Source organism: Xenopus laevis, chromosome 5L (genome assembly GCF_017654675.1).
Source record: "Xenopus laevis strain J_2021 chromosome 5L, Xenopus_laevis_v10.1, whole genome shotgun sequence".
NCBI classification, from domain to species: Eukaryota; Metazoa; Chordata; class Amphibia; order Anura; family Pipidae; genus Xenopus; species Xenopus laevis.
Genome location: NC_054379.1, coordinates 170,644,274 through 170,666,051, shown reverse-complemented (window position 1 = coordinate 170,666,051; position 21,778 = coordinate 170,644,274). Strand labels below are relative to the sequence as shown.

The 21,778-nt window shown below is 44.1% G+C and overlaps 3 protein-coding genes across 3 annotated transcripts; all 3 read left to right on the top strand.

Moving 5' to 3' along the window:
* The first annotated feature begins 335 nt into the window (after positions 1-335).
* Positions 336-12,199, top strand: LOC108717285 (WAP four-disulfide core domain protein 12). The gene is made up of 4 exons (XM_018264170.2): positions 336-501; positions 10,701-10,874; positions 11,537-11,695; positions 12,040-12,199. The coding sequence occupies exons 1-3, from the start codon at positions 420-422 to the stop codon at positions 11,671-11,673; spliced, it is 393 nt and encodes a 130-aa protein (XP_018119659.1). The 5' UTR covers positions 336-419; the 3' UTR covers positions 11,674-11,695; positions 12,040-12,199.
* A 2,162-nt stretch (positions 12,200-14,361) lies between these two features.
* On the top strand, positions 14,362-17,707 carry LOC121393970 (extracellular calcium-sensing receptor-like). The gene is made up of 4 exons (XM_041563842.1): positions 14,362-14,406; positions 14,857-15,125; positions 15,950-16,241; positions 16,595-17,707. Exons 1-4 carry the CDS (start codon positions 14,362-14,364, stop codon positions 17,504-17,506), a joined length of 1,518 nt encoding a protein of 505 aa, XP_041419776.1. The 3' UTR covers positions 17,507-17,707.
* Positions 17,708-17,974: 267 nt separating this feature from the next.
* Positions 17,975-21,296, top strand: LOC108716297 (vomeronasal type-2 receptor 116-like). Its single transcript, XM_041563841.1, has 4 exons — positions 17,975-17,995; positions 18,648-18,872; positions 19,498-19,621; positions 20,380-21,296. The coding sequence occupies exons 1-4, from the start codon at positions 17,975-17,977 to the stop codon at positions 21,294-21,296; spliced, it is 1,287 nt and encodes a 428-aa protein (XP_041419775.1).
* The last annotated feature ends 482 nt before the right edge of the window (positions 21,297-21,778 follow it).

The following is a 21,778-nucleotide window of genomic DNA, read 5'->3' as shown; positions in this document are numbered from 1 at the left end:
TACAAATGCCAAATAGTGGTGTTGTGTATGGGAAAATAATTCCAGCAACTAATTGCCCTAAGGGTAACCCCCCTACTGAACTTGCCCCTGGCTGGGCACAGATGGGCAGTAATGGGGGGCAGTAGATACCCCAACAACACAAGTGAGTTCTTTTTTCTGCAGCCTTATAATAACATGGAAGGTTCAATACCCCCCCAGGCACTGGCACCCAACGGTTCATTGGCAACAAGGAGGAAATAACACAAGGAAAGATCCATAAGTGAGTTTGGGGCACATCATGTGACTTGGGGGGGGCAAGGCTGGAGGAATGTGAATGAGCCGAGGAACAAGGAAGTTGGTGACACATTTGTCTCTTGTACTTGTAGTTAAAAGCAGCCGGTGGGGCAGGTTCCGTCAGTGGGAGAAGGTCGGGTGCTGCAATGACTCCAACGTGGGGCCCCTTGTTCCTCACTCTCTTCTCCGTCACCACCTTCATGTGCCAAGGAGATGTGGTTCCTGAAGGTAAGTCACCGGCCTCCTACCTCCCCCCCATATAGAAATCTATATTGTCCCACAGACACAGCCATTTCATTTAAACCCCGACTGTTCAGTCTCTTACTGTGACCTCTCGTCAGGGAGCTAAACAAACACATATACACTATATATATATATAATTACAGAGAGAGAGACAATACCTGCAGCATCTCATACCCTCTCCAGAAGGAGCCCTTGGGCACATGCCCTGTTAGATGACAAGCCATTTGGAGACTCTGGGTGTAAGGGGGGCAGGAGAGGACAATAAACTGTTATAATCCCGGGCCATAGGGCACAATAGAAAGACTCACATCTGGGTTTTCTCATTGCTCCAAGCAGCAGGTACTTGCCAGTCCTCTCCTAATTGTGCCCTGTGGCTACTGGTGGGTAGGGATGTAGCGAACGTCGGAAAAAAAGTTCGCGAACATATTCGCGAACTTGCGCAAAAACGCGAGCGGTTCGCGAACGGTTCGCGAACCCCATAGACTTCAATGGGAAGGCGAACTTTAACATCTAGAAAAGACATTTCTGGCCAGAAAAATGATTTTAAAGTTGTTTAAAGGGTGCAACGACCTGGACAGTGGCATGCCAGAGGGGGATCAAGGGCAAAAATGTATCTGAAAAATCTGCCTGTGTGTGCTTGGAAGAGATAGTGTAGGGGGAGAGCTGTTAGTGATTTCAGGGACAGATGATAGTAAGTTTGCTGGCTAGTAATCTGCTTGATACTGCTCTGTATTGGAGGGACAGAAGTCTGCAGGGATTTGAGGGACATTTTAGCTTAGGTAGCTTTGCTGGCTAGTAATCTGCTGTTCTCTTTAAACAACTGCCATACGTTGACCTTGTAGGCATTGTTTGCCCAGTTTTTTTGGACGCAGCCACTGAAGCACAGTTGCCAGAAAAAATATGCCATATAAATGCTGAAAATAGTCATTTTTCGCCATACGTTGACCTTGTAGACATTGTTTGCCCAGTTTTTTTGGACGCAGCCACTGAAGCACAGTTGCCAGAAAAATTATGCCATATAAATGCTGAAAATATAAATTTTTTTGGTTGCAGCCACTGAAGCACAGAGGCCAGAAAAATTATGCCATATAAATGCAGAAAATATGCATTTTTTTGGTCGCAGCCACTGAAGCACAGTTGACAGAAAAATTATGCCATATAAATGCTGAAAATATAAACTTTTTTGGTTGCAGCCACTGAAGCACAGAGGCCAGAAAAATTATGCCATATAAATGCAGAAAACATGCATTTTTTTGGTCGCAGCCACTGAAGCACAGTTGACAGAAAAATTATGCCATATAAATGCTGAAAATATAAATTTTTTTGGTTGCAGCCACTGAAGCACAGAGGCCAGAAAAATTATGCCATATAAATGCAGAAAATATGCATTTTTTTGGTCGCAGCCACTGAAGCACAGTTGCCAGAAAAAATATGCCATATAAATGCTGAAAATAGTCATTTTTTGCCATATACGTTGAGTCAACGTATGGCAAAAAATGACTATTTTCAGCATTTATATGGCATATTTTTTCTGGCCTCTGTGCTTCAGTGGCTGCGGCCAAAAAAACTGGGCAAACAATGCCTACAAGGTCAACGTATACACTACTACAGCGGTGGATACGGATTACGTAAAATATATTATGGCTGCTTGAAAAAAGTCACTCCGGTGTTTTTTCTGGAGACGGTAATATTATGGATATTTAGACAGAATGTGAACAAGGTCACACAGCTAGATGGCGGGTTGAAGAAAACACTGTGCAAATAATGCCTACAGGGCAAATAATGCCTAAAAGGTCAACTTATACACTACTACAGCGGTAGTAAAATAAAAAAAGTAAAATAAAAAAAAATGAATATTAAAAAAAAAAAATTAAAGTTGGTGCTGCTGAACTACTAGGAGCAGCAGATTAGCACACCAGTCCCACTCCCCAACACTGCTAGACTAATAGCACTGGGCTCTTATAGTAGTAGTAGTAGTAGTAGTAGTAAAACAACAAAAAATAAATAAAAGCAGTCCTTACAAGGACTACTGTTATTGCAGCAGTCAGCAGATGAGATCAGAAGCAGGACAGCTGCCCACTGCAGCTACATACAGAGCACTGCAGTAGAAGGTAGATTACTAGCCAGCAAAGCTACCTAAGCTTAAATGTCCCTCAAACCCCTGCAGACTTCTGTCCCTCCAATAACAGAGCAGTATCAAACGATTACTAGCCAGCAAACTTTCAACTGTCCCTGAAATCACTAACAGGCAGCAGCTCTCTCCCTACACTATCTCTTCAGCACACACAGGCAGAGTGAAAAAACGCTGCAGGGCTTCGGTTTTTATAGGGAAGGGGAGTGGTCCAGGGGAGAGCTTCCTGATTGGCTGCCATGTACCTGCTGGTCTGGGGTGAGAGGGCAAAAAAAAGCGCCAACAATGGCGAACCCAAAATGGCGAACGTCGCGCGACGTTCGCGAACTTCCGGCGAGCGCGAACACCCGATGTTCGCGCGAACAAGTTCGCCGGCGAACAGTTCGCGACATCTCTACTGGTGGGCAGCAGTGCTGTATTCATGCCCAAAGCACAGACTCTTTTGTATCATTATAGAGTGGGCACTCACCCGGGGGCAAGTGTGGCTTGTATCTGTGTATTTGCACTTGTTTTACTTTGATATTTAGATATTAAGATGTTTGTTGGGAAAAGGCGACAGCGGCACTGGAACCTGCGAGTGTAAATCCCAACTTTCACCCTTGTACTGACCAACCTGAACTTTGTATGGGGATGATCCCTGGGTCACTGACCCAAGTTACACAATAGGAGACCTGCATGCTTCCTCACTGGTCTGCTAGTCAGCTGGCTTCTCTTACATTGTTTCAGGAGTCAGAACCAGCAGTGCAGAGAACGTAAATGGACAGACAGACAGGGACAATAGTAATGACAGTTACACAGAACTATAAACCCAGTGAGAATGAGGAATGAATGGATATTGGGAAGTTGTATCAGGAGTCAGAGGCAGCAGTGCAGAGAAGAGAAAGGGACAGACACAATGACAGTTACACAGAACTATAAACCCAGTGAGAATGAGGAATGAATGGATATTGGGAAGTTGTATCAGGAGTCAGAAGCAGCAGTGCAGAGAAGAGAAAGGGACAGACACAATGACACAGAACTAGGTGATAGGGGAACCCCCATAATTATACGTGAGTTCAGGAGTCACTTTCAGTGTGATTCCAGTGCAGGGTTAATAATGAGACCTGTAAGTGACAGTTGTGACTGTGGAGACATGAGATGCTGATTCAGGGCCCCTATGACAGTCAGGTGCCCAACCCCCAGCACTACAGGTGATTAGTGACTCGCTGGAATTCATTGTTGACAGAGGGGCCCCGGGGCCACATATGCATCTGGGTCATATTTAAACAGATTCATTTCCGTGACAATAACATTCATTTGGCACAAACAGCTGTAATTAGGGCAACTTTTGTTTAACACAACTCCCAGCACCCTTCAACTGTGTCTGGGACAGCAGGAGGGCCACAGGCTGGGCAACTCTAGTGAATATACAACAACCATTGTCCAACCGTTATTCACATTTGCCACCCTATGTATATGTATCTGTATATGTATGTATGTATATGGATGTATGTATATGTATCTGTATATGTATGTATGTATATGGATGTATATGTATATATAACTTTATTTGTAAAGAGCCGCAGCTGTACATTGCATAAAAATACAATAAATATAGAAGACAAAACACATAATAAATATACATAGAACTCATGTCAGGACAAACAGCTTCAGTGCTATGTGACAAGAGACATGGGGGAATATTTATCAAAGAGAGAAGTTAGAGATCACACAGTCCTTTAGAGTGAAATTCCGCCTCTCTCCATTCATTTCTATGGGATTTTTTAAAAGAGTATTTATAAATGAGTGGAAGTGAAAGTTCACCCTTTGATAAATCCACCTTTGAAAATCCTAGACGACTGTGTGATCTCTAACTTCACTTTTTGATAAATATTCCCCATAGTGGGAAGGAGGTCCCTGCCCCATAGAGCTTACAGTCTAATTGACTCTTACAATAGCAGGGTCCAAGGGCAAGAGTTTGTTATTGCCCCTTCCCCTCCTGGAGTAGCCCAATAACTCCAGTCATGTTGCCGGGCATTTCCCTGTAAGTGCCTTTATGGAGGGGGTTTGCAGTAGGGCAACTCCTTGTGTACATGAGCCAGGCAGGACTTTGGGGTCCCATGTGAGCGAAGCGAAGCTGCTTCGGTGAAAGTGCTGGGATGTTATATAATTATATTCCGTATCCTCCTCAGATTGTCATGTGGGCTTATCATAGCCAATGAATAGTGGCTGCTGGAGCATGCTGGGATATCATATGGGAACATGGCCTGACATGAGGGGCTGAAATGCTATTGAGAGAGAGAGATAGTAATGTGGGTATTGTCCTGAACTGGACCATTTATTCCAGGGTATCAGAATGTGTCTATATTGCCCATTCCAGTAGGGCAGAGAGAACCTGTAGCACCTGTAGCACCTTAGTATAAATTCATGGGTGTCATTCCCAGGCCACAGGGGGCTCCACACCTGCCAACATCCCAACTGGAGCATTTAGAGGCGGGGCCACTGTGGGGCTAATAGTAATTCTGCACAGAACATACAGCTTGGCCCTGTAGCCCATTGTTCACCCATAAGGGTAGATCTTCCCTTGACTTGCTTTCTCTCTGGTTTGCTTGGGCCATTCCCCTATACACAGAACTCATGGTGAGGTTTGGGTTATGAACATTAAGTTCTTATAGAGACGGGCCACTTGGCATCTGGTTTGGTGGTAAAGTCATTAGTAGGTGACAAGAGTAAATAGGGAAGCAGCTGGGCCATGTATTTAATGGGCCTGGAATTTGGGTCACAAGGAAAGTAAACATCTAATTATTTAACACTTTCTATGTTTGAGGTTCAGACCTGGGACCAATAGCTCCTGAGTCTCTTTGCACTGAAGTCCATAAGAACAACATCTACTTGGTACTGAAGCAAAGAAGGTTCCAGAACTGATCACTGGGGTTGGGCCTAGCCAAGCAGTTGCTCAAAGCATAGAGTTGTGTGAGCAACTTAGCAGGGCCACTGTATCAAATCAATCACATGAGATGATTTACTAAGGTGGGTGCAAGCAAAAACTACATCCCCCTATCCCAGAAATATATCTGTTTATAATTTATTGGTAGGTCCCCACATCAGAATGAGTCCTACTGCTAACAATGTCCTTCTTCTGTGGTTCTACAACTACATCTACACTTGGACTGTGCTCCCAGTACCTTCCTTGTCTGCTGTACCCACTGTTCTTTGCATCATCCACCTCAATACCCTCTGCCCCATCAACTGTGCTCCAAGTTCTTTGGACTAAAATGGTCTACAAGATCCTATAATGGTCAAGGACTCACACACAGAAATGCCATTAAATAGTGTTTGAATTTCGCGCCAATGTGCACTGGCATCATCACGCCAGCGAGACTGCGCCATTAAACACACAGGGCCAACGGACCCCCAGGTCTCTCAGGAAATTTAAGGTGGAATTGTTTCCTGAGACGATCAGCCCTTATATCACAAACAGGAACCCAAGAATTCTCCTCAGGGCCGTAACACTTCCATTGTACAAGATATTGCAACTTACCCCGCACAAGGCGAGAGTCAAGGAGTTCTTGGATATGAATTCAGACTGACCTTCTACCAACACTGGGGGAGGAAAAGACTGTTTTCGCACCTGTGTGGCTGGTTTTAAGAGAGAGACATGGAAAGAATTAGAGATCTTAAAATTATCAAGTAGTTTGAGACGAACAGAAGAAGAATTAATTATTTCAGTGATGGGATATGGACCAATAAACCTGGGTCCCAACTTGAGTGAAGGAACCTTAAGTTTAATATTCTTTGTTGATAACCAAACGGAGTCTCCTACCTGATATTTGGGTGCCTCTCTACGAGACCTATCAGACCTATCAGCTGCCCTCTTTTGAGCGGCCGTAGCTGCAGAAAGAGAGTCGTGCACCCCAGACCAGATCCTGGCAAATTGTTTAACAGAAGAATTGACAGAGAGTACAGAGGATAATGAACCAGAAAAAGAAAATGTTTTGGGATATAAACCATTAACAATAAAAAATGGAGATTGACCAGTAGAAGCATGAGTTGCATTATTGTAAGCAAATTCTGCCCAAGGTAATAGTTCAGCCCATGAGGATTGATTGTCAGACACATAACAAATTGTTCAAGGGACTGATTAACCCTTTCAGTTTGACCATTAGTTTGAGGCTGATATGCAGTAGAGAAAGACAAATCAATCCCAACCAAAGAGCAGATTGCTCGCCATAATTTAGAAACGAACTGTACCCCTCTATCAGAAACAATATTAACCGGAAAACCATGTAATTTGAAAATATTCTAAATGAATAACTCAGCCAAAGTTTTAGAAGATGGGAGGTGTGGGAGGGAAATGAAATGACTCATTTTGCTGAATCTATCCACCACCACCCAAATCACTTGAGATGAAGGGAGGTCAACAATAAAATCCATAGACAGATGGGACCAGGGTCTGTCAGGAATAGGTAATGGCCTTAGCAATCCCTGTGTCAAGTTCCTAGAAGACTTTGATCTCTGACAAACAGGGCAAGAATTAACAAAATTGTTGACTTCTTGTTTAAATGAAGGCCACCACACATCATGGGACAATAAAGACATAGTTTTAGAGATACCAGGATGTCCCGCCATTTTAGAATTATGAGCCTCATCCAGAACCTGTTCCCTTAAGCCCTCAGGTACAAATAACCTCCAGGAGGGAGTATCTACAGGGGCAGACAATTGAGCTGAGGATAATAGTATCGCAAGGTCTGATCCTAGAGATGCCACAATTAACTCACCCGGAATGATGGGAACACACTCACTAGGTTCAGACAAATTGGACTCAAAGCTCCTAGAGAGTGCATCAGCCTTAGCGTTTTTGGAACCAGGCCTGTAAGTGAGAAATTAAACCGGGAAAAAAATAAAGCCCATCTAGCCTGCCTAGGATTCAACCGTTTGGCAGACTCGATGTAAAGCAAATTCTTGTGGTCAGTAAAGACCGTTATAGTATGTTTAGCCCCCTCCAACAAGTGTCGCCATTCCTCAAAGGCCAATTCTCTATTTCCAATGTCATAATTGGCTTCGTCAGGTGAAAATTTCCTAGAGAAGAATGCACATGGATGCACCTTGTTGGTTATTGGATGCCTTTGAGAAAGGATCGCCCCTGCCTGAACCTCTGAAGCATCAACCTCTACAATAAAAGGAAAAGTGGTATCGGGGTGATGGAGAATGGGGCAGACACAAACTCTTTTTTAAGAAATTCAAAAGTTTGAATTGCCTCAGGAGGCCACATACTTGGATCTGCACCCTTTTTGGTTAGATCCGTGATTGGAGACACCACCACAGAAAAGTTTTTAATGAATTGACGATAATAATTAGTAAAGCCTAAGAATCTTTGAGTTGCACTTAAAGAAAGAAGCTGAGCCCAATCCAGTACGGCCTTAACCTTCCCAGGATCCATTTCAAGACACTTACCGGAGATATTGAACCCCAAAAATTGGACAGATGAAACCTGAAAGGTGCATTTCTCAAGCTTTGCAAATAAATTATTCTTTCTTAACCTGAGCAACACTTCTCTGACATGTTTTTGATGATCACTCAAGTAAGAGGAAAAAATTAGAATATCGTCAAGATATACCACTACGAATAACCCCAGCAGGTCCTGGAAGATGTCATTGACAAATTCCTGGAACACTGCGGGGGCGTTGCAAAGACCGAATGCCATAACTAAATATTCGTAGTGGCCGTCCCTGGTGTTAAAGGCCGTTTTCTACTCATCCCCTTCTCTGAGGCCCCTATAATCAATACATGGGCGAAGACCTCCATCCTTCTTGCCCACAAAAAAGAAGAGCTAGAGGGCCTAATGAAACCTCTTTCGAGACTTTCACTGATGTACTCTTTCATTGCTTGGGCTTCGGGCAAAGAAAGAGGATAAGTTGTCCCTCTAGGGGGAATAGACCCAGGGATGAGGTCAATTGGACAGTCATGCCGCCTATGAGGAGGTAATGTTTCTGCAACTTTTTTAGAAAAAACATCAGAATAATCAGCATAAGCCACGGGTAAACCTTCTAGGGATGTGACTGCCACCAATTGAGGAACACTTATGCAAGAGCCCTTACAATTTAGACCCCACTGAAGAACCTCCCCAGTTACCCAGTCAATATGTGGGTTATGTACCCGTAGCCAAGGTAACACTAAAATGAGAGGAGAAGAAGAACCCTCGATAACATAGAAGGATAACTCCTCAGAGTGCAAGTTGTTAGTGCACATGGATAATGCCACGGTTTTCTTAGTTACCAAACCTGACCCCAAAGGGCTTTTGTCAACGGCTAAGGTTCTCATGGGAGGAATAAGGGATAACAGAGGAAATTTAAACCTTGCTGTGGAAGCAGCATCCACAAAATTCCCTGCTGCTCCTGAATCCACAAAAGCAGAAACCTTAACGGTGCCTGTAGGCCAGGTTAATTTAACAGGTATCATGATCCTAGAGGAAAATTGGGGAGAGGAAGCTTCTCGACCCAAATGGAGCTCCCCTTCTCCATTTAGGCTTTGAAGTTTCCCGGCCTCTTAGAACACTGACCCCTTCTCTCCCTCTGTCTTCTATCTACTTGGATGGCAAGAGACATTAGATAATCCAAATTAGTAGATAGAGGGTAGTTTACTAGGCTGTCTTTGACAGAATCAGAGAGCCCTATCTAACTAGCTCAGAGAGCCCAGCCTAACTGGCTACGAAGAGCCATGTCATTCCAACCAGTTTCTACAGCCCACCGGCAATACCTCAGCATCCCACTTTCCCTGGCATCATTTACAAATCACGGCATCGGCAGATGATGTACGATCCAGGTCATCATAAAGTATCGCCATATTGCTAAAGAAGGTTTCAAGGGAATAACGGGCAGGATCTGTGGAGGGTAATCTTAGGGCCCAAATTTGGGGGTCATCCTGTAAAAGGGTCAATACAAACCTTACTTTTTCCTCATCAGTAGTGAAGAATTTAGGGAAAAAGCTAAGGTATAATTTGCATGCCTCCTGGAAGACAAAGAATTTTGTTCTATCCCCACAAAATTTTTCAGGGAAAGAAATTTTGGGTTCATGGGATTTAGGAATATTACCTAACACGGCAAAAGAGGAACCCACTTGGACGGTAACAGGAGGAGAGGCTACTGGACTTGGCGACTGTTGCGAAGGATCCAGACTACGAGTCTATGGAAGCCTTGCATCAGGTAGTCTTGCTTCCACTCATGATCCTCTAAGCGCTGGAGCAGAGGCGTCTGAGACGGCCTTCCATTGCCGCCCTGTCGGGGCTCTGCATGACACTAGTGCAGAGAGCGCAATTGTGTTATCTGCACTAGAAGAGCGATGCTAAACACCCTGTTCTCGGCTCTTGCTTCTGCCTTTAACAGCCGGCTTTCACCTCGGGAGGAGCCCTCAGCTAGTCAGATGCCGCCAGGTTTTATTAAGAGAGGTGCAAAGTGAGGGATTCTGAACAAGCAAAGGGGCACAACGGTAATGCAAAGTCTTTTGGGCAGAAGGTCATGGTACAAGGCGTAGACAGAAAGCGAAGTCAGATCAGGCGGGGTCGGGGCAGGCAGAGTACAAGCGGAGTCAAAGAGGCAAGGGTCAAACCAGGACATCAATCAGAAGGGTTACAGAATAGAAGAGTCAGTTATCAGGCAGGGTCAGGATTTCAGAAGTCAGAATCGTCAGAAACAGGCAGGGGGCATCCCCGCCGCACCACTAGGCCACCAGGAAGGTGAGTTGTTACAGAGACATTGCTGATTGGAACAACTGGTGGTTGAGGCAACAATAGGAGACATTGCTGATTGGAACAACAGTAGAAAACACTAGTGTTTGAGGCACAGTAGGAGACATTGGTGGTTGGAGAAACAGTAGGAAACATTGGTGTTTGAGGCACAGTGGGAGAGATTGTTGATTAAATGCAGTTTTGGGGACTTATCAGACTGTGCTTATCAGACTGTTGCCTGGCCACTTGGGACTTGTAAATCTGCACCTACAGTAGGTACATTCACCCTGCACTGGAACTAGGGAGACTTTATACATGGGAATGAGTGTCTCCATCTCTCTCTGTTTCCAGAGCCAGAGTTCCTTCTGGTTGATAAAAACCTGTGCCCCATGGATGTGGATTACCCCAGGTGTGGAATTGATCTAATAACAGAGAAGTCCGAGTGTCAGACCAGTGCCGACTGTAAAGAGACAGAACAGTGCTGCTTCTCCGGCTGTAGGAAGCGCTGTCTCCTACCCCTGCAAAGTAAGTGTGTCTCTTGCCCCTGCTGGGTAAGTAGAACACTGATATAGTTGGGGCACAGCTGGAACATATGGGGCACAGTATCTGTAAGTTCCTGGGAGAAGCGAGGTGGGTGATGCATGGTCTAAAAAGAAGATCCAGACTACAAACTAATCCACCCTCACACTGTGCTCCAGTTCAACTGGCCAGGGTTCTGGGGGATCCTGCAGAGGCCAATAAATCCCATGAACCTGTTTGATTCTTCCACCAAACTGTGAGCTCCTTTGGTCATTGGAACATTTCCTTATTCTGGTTATTGTCTCATCTTCTTCTGCTGAAGGCTCCATTTCTCTAGCCCCATCACTATCTGTAGCCCACTGGGACAGTACCTAATGGGTTATTCTGGCCTGAAGCAATTACAAAATTCTCTAACCAAAATTTTCTCCAAATCCACCAATATAACCACTCCCCCTGTTATTACCCTCCTGCAATACTAGAACCCTGTCCTTGTTGCACCATTGTTGCACCAATTCCTCAACTGGAGCCAGTAACAAATTACATGTGGCCCAATATGACCCAGTCAGATGTGGGCTCAGAGAGTAGAAGAGAAGAGTAGCGCCCCCTAGAAATGATGCTGCTGGATCCTCACCATGAGGGGCTTTTCTATCTTGTATCTCCCCCTGCAGATAAGTCTGGCTCCTGCCCAACATTCAATGAGACGCTCTGTGGGAATTCCGGGGAGCAGCTGTCTGAGTGCCACAGAGATGATCAGTGCCCGGGGCCAATGAGATGCTGCAGGAGGTGCAGATGGGAGTGCGTATAAATACAGAATAAATCATTGTGGGGTAAGTCGGATGCAAGACCCCCACTGCAGCAGGGGGCGGTATAGTGTTATTCAGCAGGTGATCCATGGATGTGCTTGTAGAACTGCAGCGGGAATGTTGGGGTGCACTGGAGGGGTATCCTGTGTGTTACCAACTATTCCAGGGCAGTAGTGCATGATTGTAGGGCAATGCCCTTATTCATTATGAACTCTAGTAGATGTTACCCCCCTCCAGCCTATTGCTGCCCCAGTGCTGCTAATACCCCATGTGCAGTTGCCCCGTGCTCATTTGCAGGGAGTGGGCAGGAAGGGTGACAGTTGCTTTCTGGGAATCATTGTTGAATTGTTTGTCCCTTTTCTTTCTAGATTTGTACTCAAGATACAGGGAAGCCACAAGTTTCCCCTCGAGGAGAAGTAAAGAAACTCACACCGACCTGCAGGAGGCGCCAGAACCTTCCCTGTATAATACTTCTGTCTCTTTAAATCTGACCCATTAAATGGCACTTAATGTGTCTGGTTATTGTAATGTTGCCAATGTTTATAGATGTCTTTATAATACACAAGAGACAGGAATATCCTGTAAATGATATCCTTATAAACGGTGCTTAGTGATGTCATCAGTTAGAATTGGTGCTTAGTGATGTCATTTCTGTCACTTGACTCCCTGGATTTGTGTATTATAAGAAATAATATACCCCACTATTTTAAAACATGAGGATATGAGACATCTCCTTGGAGCTCCTTGACCTGTATAAAAGCACCGTCTTCAGCCTCATCCAAAATGTGATTATATTTTACAATAGGGGGTGCATTATTTACTATATATATAATAAGATAATGTAAAGGGTGCCCATCATGTGTAGAGTAAAACCTTGGTACTAGTATAAAATAAATACATAGGACCAATCACAGGAGATCCCTGTATAGATATTTAAGAATATATAGAACATAGAAAGCAATGAGGTGCAGCACAAGGACATACAAGTAAAGCCCACACTAACCTTCCATATAACTTTCACTTGCCCTTTGGTGCCATCTGATCTGCCCATTTCTGCTTCTGCCACTTGCTCTGCTCCAGGCTCCTGCCCATCCCTCTGCGCTCCTCCTCCAATCATTTGCAATCAGCCATAGATCTGACAGTTAGAGCTTTGCCCCTCCTACTTGTGTTTTTTGTTAAAAGTTCACACAAACCACACACATCTTCTCACCTGCCGTCACCAACACCCGATATCTAAGGGGCACGAGTAAGTGGAACCCACCCAAGGATTAGGCTTTCCCAGGGTAAATGGAAAGGTCAGACCATCTGTCCTGCCAGGTATGACCCGACCTCCATCGCTCCCTTAAAGGAGAACTAAAGCCTAAAAATGAATGTGGCTAAAAATGGCCTATTTTCTATAGTGAACTTATTGCAGGAGGCTAAAGTTTGAGCTTGTCAATAGCAGCAATGATCCAGGACTTCAAACTTGTCACAGGGGGTCACCATCTTGGAAAGTGTCTGTGACACTCACATGCTCAGTGGACTCTGATTGGCTGTTGAGAAGCTAAGCTTAGGGCTCGTCACTAATTATCCAGCAGCAGAAAATGAGCTTCCCTGGCTGTAATATAAGCTGATGCTACAGGTTTGCTGATTATTCAATTCTGATGCTAATTGCACTGGTTTCTGTGCTGCCATGTAGTAATTATGTGTATTAATTACTAATCAGCCTTATATTGTGACATTTCTATTCTATGTGTACTGTATATTGTGAGTGGCTCCCTAAGCTCAGTAAGTGACAGCAGCACAGAGCATGTGAATCAGTGAATCAGCAGAAAAGAAGATGAGGAGCTACTGGGGCATCTTTGGAGACACAGATCTTTACTGCTAAAGGGCTGTGGTTGCCTTGGGCTGGTACAGAAGCACAAAACATCATATACAACATTTCTAGCTACTTCTTTAGTTAGGCTTTAGTTCTCCTTTAACGAGAAAATATCCCTCCTCCCCTGTGTGACATGAGCTCAGTCATTTTGGGGGTATGTAGAAAAGGGGGGACAGATATAAATATACATGTATTATTGTTACACACACAGCTGATTTCTCTGATTGATAGGAACCATGATGTGATATTAAAGGGAAAATATCCCTCCCTTATGGGCCTGATTACATAGTGTAAGGCAAATTGTACATCACATGTCAGTGTTTGAGTGCAACGTGATATTATGGAAGGTTCACACAAGTCTTGAGTCCCTGAGTCCCTGGGTGACATATAATTTCCAGTTGCAGAAGATTATTAGTTGGATCTCCATACTCAGCACCTTCCAGTCACCAATTATGGAGATTCTACCTCTACCCACTTATTATCTCCTATTCCTGGGACCTGGGTGGGCCAGGAGCCTGTGATTAGTGAAGGTCAAGCCTATAATTATCATTATGCCAAGTACTGTTATTCTGTATTCTGGGCCCCCGGGTTCCCTCCTAATCACAGAGACGCTTCATTTGCCCAACAACTCTCTGCTGACATGTATATATATATATATGAACTTATCTGTATCAACCGGGCAGAACACTGAGGTTCCAGGCTGATTTCTGCTCCTTGGGTAACTGTGTGTGGCCATAATTCTAGTTTGGTCAGTGATCCCTTCAATACAGGGGCCAAGAGAAGCTGCAGGTCCCTCCCCCTGGTCAATAAAGACCAACAGATGATAATCTATATGGAGAAGATCCCAGAGCTGGAGAAGGTGAATTTACAGGAGGCAGTAAGTACAGTTGTACATGAGCTGCACTTGGATGGGGTCACTTATACACTACTGTATACAGCCATAACCAGACACTGGATGTGAAAGGTCTTGAGAGTCCATCACTGATCTGTAGCCCAACATGTGGACCCTGGCATAGAAAGATGTGTCTCATGGTGTTGGTTAAAAGAAAACTAAGCTGCATATATAGACTGATTTCCTACACTCTCTATCCTTAAAGCCTGGGAGTTCTGGGGAAGTGAGAAAAGAGAATAAAAAGACTGAGAACTGACGGTACGACCAGTTTCTTTTAATTCTGTATGAACTGTCAATTCCAAAAGATTTAGTTTGGGACTTTACTCCTCAAGATTTACGGTGCCATAGTGTACAAGGGTGGTACATGTTAATCATTTCACAGTTCAGAAACAAAGCTTAGAATTCTTATTATTATTTTATCATTATTTTCCAAAGTGCCCATTGGGCCAGCTGCACAAGGCCATTACAGTGAGGAGGACATCATCTGGAGAAGCCTCTATGAGAAGATTCCTCCAAGTCCTCCTGTTCCTCTGCTCCCTGGGGCAGGAGCACACAGCCCCGGCCTGCAGGCTCCAAAGCTGGGACATGGAGTCATTCTCCCAACCTGGAGATGTTCTAATTGGGGGAGTGTTTGTCATCCACTCTGGTTTTGAACTCCAAAGGCCAACTTTCCAGGAGATGCCCCAGCCAGCTTCATGCAAGGAGTAAGTGTGTCAAAGGTTGAACTAAATGGGATCTGATTGGAGGGAGTTGTGTCCTGAGAAACTGAATGAGGGTTTAACTGGGTTTTACATGGTTGTGTCCAAGGGGTTCACACACCTAAGTGTCCCCTCTCATTAAAATATAAGTACTGCCAGGCTTTGTATAAGGTGAGAAATGTAGAAATGGACAATGCGTTTCCCACAATATCAGCATTATCTGTAAGACACCCCGACACCCCAGATTGAAGACATTAACTCTGGGCACCCATATAATGATGAGAAGAGACACCATAAGCTCTTATGTCTATTTCTATGAGAGGGTGGATATGATGCTGGTCTTACAGAAATAAGTTCAAATGAAAGTATTTGATATTCCAATCTCATAGTTATTCACTATAGGAGCATCTCAGTGAGGCTTTGGGTATTTACTGTGTTTATTTATAATGAATTACCTGGTTTATTGTCCTCATGACACAAAGCTCAGGGAGGCACCCTCGGGTACACCTAACACTAACTCCCTGTATCCAGTATCATTTCCTTATCCCTGGATCATACCTCACGTTTTCCTTTGTGGGCTACACACATTCCTTAGAATTTCCATATGGACAATTGCGAGACTGCTGGACAAGCCGTGCTAAATGATAAATGGTAAATATATTAGAAGTTTTAATCAAAATCAGTTTGTGGCAGATTTTAGCCCCGGGATTAGTGCCAATGGGATGGAGATACAAGTAGGATTATACTAATAGTTGCTCTATGGTATCTCACACAAGACACAGAGTTGCTAGACATTAATAAAAGCTTCTGTATCATGTTCAATTCTTTAGCTTCCAGATCCGATATTACCGGGATGTTCTGGGCCTGATGTTTGCTATTGATGAAATTAATGGTTCTGCTGATCTCCTGCCCAACATCACCTTGGGCTTCAGGCTGGTTGACTCTTGTATGTGTGAGCTCTGGGCAATTGGTGGTGCTCTAACTGTCATGTCGGGGATGAGGAATCCAATTCCCGGATATAACTGCCATGCAAACTCTCTCATGGCTGGGATTGTTGGAGAACTGGTCTCTGCCCTCTCTCTGCCCATTGCCAGGGTACTCGGGGTCCTACACTTCCCACAGGTACAGTGTCAGTGTCATTATAAGTGTTGTACAAGTTCTGTATCATTAATGAGGGGGGCATCACAGTGCCTGTGTGTTTGCCAGTGACATAGAGATTATGTGTGTTCCGGAAAGACTGGTGGGTTTGATTGTGCAGATGGCAGGTGAGCTTTAATGCAGATATTTAGAGATTAAATATACAATCACTTGTACCCTTAATGGGATCCATGATGGAAAATAACCTGGGGGAATCTGTAGGTAATAAACTTGGCTGTAGCAAGCAATGCCAGGCAGCAGCAGAAATTATCCTGTACTGAGTGGGGTATTGATTCATGGTAGAAGAGTACAATGTCACCTCTTCATGGGCTTTGTAGGGAACACAATTACTACTACTAATGTCTCATTTACAGATCAGCCACGGATCAACCCTCTCAGCTCTGAGCAACAAGATGAACTTTCCCTCGTTCCTCCGCACTGTGCCCAGTAACATGTTCCAGAACGTGGCTCTCACCCGCCTCATAGGCCTCTTTGGCTGGACCTACGTAGGGATGTTGGTTGTGGACAATGATGTTGGGGAGCAAGGGGGACAGGTTATTCAGGCTGGGATAGAGAAGTCTGGCAGTTGTGTAGCATTTCTGGAGAAGATCCACTTGAGCTACTCTCTGGTTCAGATACAAAGTGTGGTGAATGTTATCAAGAAGAGCTCGGTCAATGTAATTGTTCTTCACAGCCCTGAGGTCCATGTAAAGGTTCTACTGGATTCATTGTATGATGAAGGGCTGACACACAAAATCTTCATTTCTTCGGCTTCTTTTGGACTTACACCTGGTGTTTTCTCCAGAAAGGCATGGAAAGTATTAAATGGGACGATTGGATTGATTCCTAATACAGGCGCCATGCCAGGTTTTGAGCAATTCCTCGGTTCCCTTCACCCATCGAGATCCAATAAATACCCCTTGATAAGGACACTCTGGGAGAAAGCTTTTAGCTGCCGATGGCCAAGGGGAGAGACACAGGAGAACCAGACAAACCTGACAGGGTTACTAGCACTTTGCACGGGGGAGGAAGACCTGAGAGGGTTGATCCCTTGGTTATTTGAGATGAATGACCTCAGTTACACGTATCATGCCTACCTGGCAGTATATGCTTACGCCCAAGCTCTGCACTCACTGCTCATGTGCCAGACGCCCACTGACAATCCTCCCTACAGAATGTGTGCCAATGTCAGGGACACGCAACCATGGCAGGTAAATGAGCACCAAATACAGAACTACATAGTCCTCTGAAACTTTCTACACAAATGTGTCAAACCGGCTATGGTACTTTTAGAGCAACAATGACAAAGCTTATTTAGTTTATAGTTAATGTTGTACAAGGTTAACCAGTGCATAAATATACAAAATGATATAACAATAGGAACACATAAAATATATACAGTAATTGCAGAACAGTAAATAAAAAAGAAAGAATAAAACACTGGGAAACCCATTACCAAGGGGAAATTTCTTTGAGATAAAGTGGGAACACCAGACGCATTCTCCCAAAGAGATTAGGTCCTCAAGCATGAGCCAAAATATTGGTTAATCTCTCTGTTTTTATCTCCTGTTGGGACATTCCCTCTCATTACCTGTGCGAGAGGCAGAAGTGCCCAGGAATGTGTCATTCATGACCCCCTTTAGATGGTTGTTGGTTCCAGACCAGTTATGACATTATTGCTATTGGTACTTGATTGTATCAAATATTGTCATACAAATATGGCCATTTGTGTTCCATATGTGGGCAATCAGAATGATACCAAACATGAAGGGTGTCTGAAGTTCCAGCACCCCAAAAGCCATCCCTCCTAACTGGGTATAGGGTACACCTATTTGGTATCATTAGGAAGCATAACCAATTCAGTTAGATCCCATAAAATAAACTCTAACAGGGGAATGTAGTAAAAGTCGCAAAGAGCAAAACAATTCGCACCAATAAGACTAAAAATCCACATCTCGCAATGTAATATTGTTCCTTAAACTGTTATTGCATTGCGAATTTTAATTGCGCATTGCGAATTTTAATTGCGCACTCATAAGAAGTGCTTGAAGGTGTCGTAATCTTTTGGAGCAAACATAACGTCTTTTTCAGTAAGAAGTTTTATTACATTGACTGCGCATTGGCGCAAACTATAAAATTCGCAAACGGTCTTTCACTGTCGGAAGTGGTCGCTAAACAGTTTCCGGGCTCGCAAAAGCTTTATTAAATTTGCACAAAGCAAAATTTGTTCGCGCAAAGGCATAACTTTTCGCATTGCGAATAGTTTTTCCATTAGCGATTTTTATTACATTCCCCCGTAACTGTCCTATCTACTAACATAAAATCCCATGAAAGGGTTATTAGTTGCATGACAACTTCCTCCCCTCAATATCTGCTCAACTCTCCCAACAGGTCCTCAACTATGTGAAAAAAAACCATTTCCGCACTAACACAGGGGACCCAATATCATTTAATGCTAATGGTGATATCCCAGCAGCCTACAATTTTGTGAATGTGCAGATTGTGAATGGCAGTTTTAACCTGGTGAAAGTGGGAAGATTTGACCCTGATGCCGGAACTGGAAACACAATTCTTCTTGATTTCAGCTCCATAATGTGGAACGAGAGATTTACCCAGGTGGGTATTGTGCATTTCTGTGCATCTCCCATCCTTAAAGAAGGAGCCGCCTATACCCCAAGAGCATCTCCAACCAACAGCTCTGTCTTTGTGCCTGTAAATAGGCTTGGGTAAATTTGACCCAATTCGCTTTTCCAAAAATTCACTGCCAGCGAAATATTGATGACGCACATTAAAGTTTATGGGCGTAAAAAATTCTTTGATGAGTGGTGACATTTTTTTTTTGACTTACATCATTTTTTTTTGATGCGCGACGCCATACAAGCCTATGGGAGTCATTTTCGCTGTGAAACAAGGTGAAAAAATTCGCCCATCCCTACCCGTAAAGTGATTGATAGCTTTATGGACTCAATAATAAAACAATAAATATTATTCAAAATAAAAAAAAGTCTCTTGAAGGCAAATTATCCACACATTGACTAGTATGACCCATGGCAAAATCTTCTTTAGGATCTTCTTATAATATTTATTGTATGTGGAAACCTGCACCTTAGTCTTATCTCCCTGAGTTCAGGGCCTGTGGGGGACTGTATACCAGTGCCAGGGTTTATCACAAGTCTCAGTCCAAAAATGGCTGAGTTCCATGTGTGTGACTTTCTGGTTTTAATTTTGTGTTCCCCACCAGGTGCCCCCATCAATGTGCAGCAGCAGCTGCCACCCAGGTTCCTGGAAAGCCACCCGGAGAGGTCAGCCCATCTGTTGCTATGACTGCATCCCGTGCTCTTTGGGCGAGATAACCAACACTACAGGTTTGTTTCACCCTAAAATTGAAACTTTATTCAAGAAGAGTAGAAAAAGTTCTGTATAGTTTCAAAACTCAACCATTGAGTCTCAGGGTCCCACAAACATAATGATGCAATGAAATAGGAAGCATACATTTGGGGCTTTCTAGTGGTCAATTAGAAATGCAAGTGGTGAAGTTCATTGGTCATGGCATCTCATGGTCTCCAACCATCTCAATCCCTAGTGTCATCAGCTCCACACAGATCAGAGTTACACATTCTGGTGGGATGACCAATCCATTGAGCACAACACAAGTGCTACCATCAATGAAACTCTAGAAGACACTAATCAGGTTCTTCAGGCAGTTTCTCCTACTGATAACGACTTGAACAACCAGCCAGGCCACATGCTTATTCTGTGTCCTGCATTAGTCAATACTCCATAGACCAATTCTTAGAAAAACAGTTGTTCTAGTGTGCAACCAGCAAGGTTAGGGTGATTTCTTCCTAGACCAGACAGTACAATACAATAGGGGTTCCTGGAAAAAGTGAGTTTGGGATGAAGAGCTGACGGGCACATACAGAGAAAAAGGAGCAGTAAATACGAGATCAAACAAACACATTATTGACAGAATGACAGATATGTGGGTGCAGAGTGTACCCTGAAATATAAAAGATTAACGGAAAGATATTGAAAGATAACTGAACTTATGTACCCCAAGAGGTGCAACAGGGGTAAAGCCAACTTATTTGTTTAAGGATTAACAGGAGGCATTTCTTTCTAGATGCAACAGAATGCTTTAGATGTCCCACTGAGCAGTGGTCCAATGAAGAGCGGAGCATGTGCGTTCCCAAAGTTATAGAATTCCTCTCATATCAGGAGCCATTGGGAATCTTCCTCACTATCACAGTCATCATCTTCTTCCTCATAACTCTCTGCATCATCTTCATCTTCATTAAATACCGGAGAACCCCAATAATCAAGGCCACAAACAGGGAACTGAGTTTCATCCTTCTGGTTTCCCTCACCCTGTGCTTCCTCTGCTGCCTCATCTTCATTGGTTCCCCTTCCCCAATTACTTGCCCCCTACGACAGACCCTCTTCATTGTGGTTTTCTCTATCAGCATCTCATCTGTCCTGGCTAAGACCATCATGGTGATTCTGGCATTCAAAGCCACCAAAGTGGACAGTCCCCTGAGGAAATGGTTGGGACCAAAGATCCCTCGTACGGTGGTGGCACTTTGCACCATGATACAGGTTGGCATTTGTATCGTTTGGCTTCTTCTCTCTCCACCTTTCCCACAACTGAACTCAGAGATTGAAAGGCACAAACTGATATTTGAATGTCACGAGGGGCAAAGCCTTTTCTTTTATGTCACTTTGGGGTTCATGGGCTTCCTGGCAATGGTCAGTTTCTTTGCTGCTTTCCTGGCACGGAACCTGCCCGGGAGCTACAATGAGGCCAAACTCATCACCTTCAGCATGTTGGTCTTCTGCAGCGTCTGGGTCTCCTTCATCCCGGCCCATCTGAGCACCAAGGGCAAATATACTGTATCCGTACAGATATTCGCCATATTGGCCTCCAGCGCGGGGCTCCTGGCCTGTATATTTGTTCCCAAGTGCTATATTATACTGCTCAGGCCTGACAGGAACAGCCGGAACCAGTTAACTAGCAGGAAAAGAATAAGGCCAATTGGTTAAACTTACAATGTACAGTAAGTGACCACTTACACCTAAAGGCCCTTGAACAGTGACACACACAAGGGCCCCAGGGCCAGTATTAACCTGCTGCTATGGTTTAGGAGTGTGGGAGGAAACTCATGTAGACACAGGGACACCACACAAACACCTTGAGACCCAACAAAGCCCCAAACTATATAATATAAGGATATTAGGGATCAACTAAGACTTGACCTGTATAAAAGCACTTGGCCTGTTGGCTTGTACCTCATTACACTTCTTAGTGACTTCTGATACCCCAATATTGTACATCAGAGCTCTCTATGTACATCGTTACTCTCTATGTACAGAAATTGTCATTTTATGGCCCTATTGCCACCTGGGGAACCTCCCTGATACTGGGACCCCTCATTACCTGCACTTACCTTTGCTTGGGCGAGGGGGGGTGCATCACACAGGGAATAGGGGTGAGTCAGTTGTGAGGTTATGATGTGACAAATGTA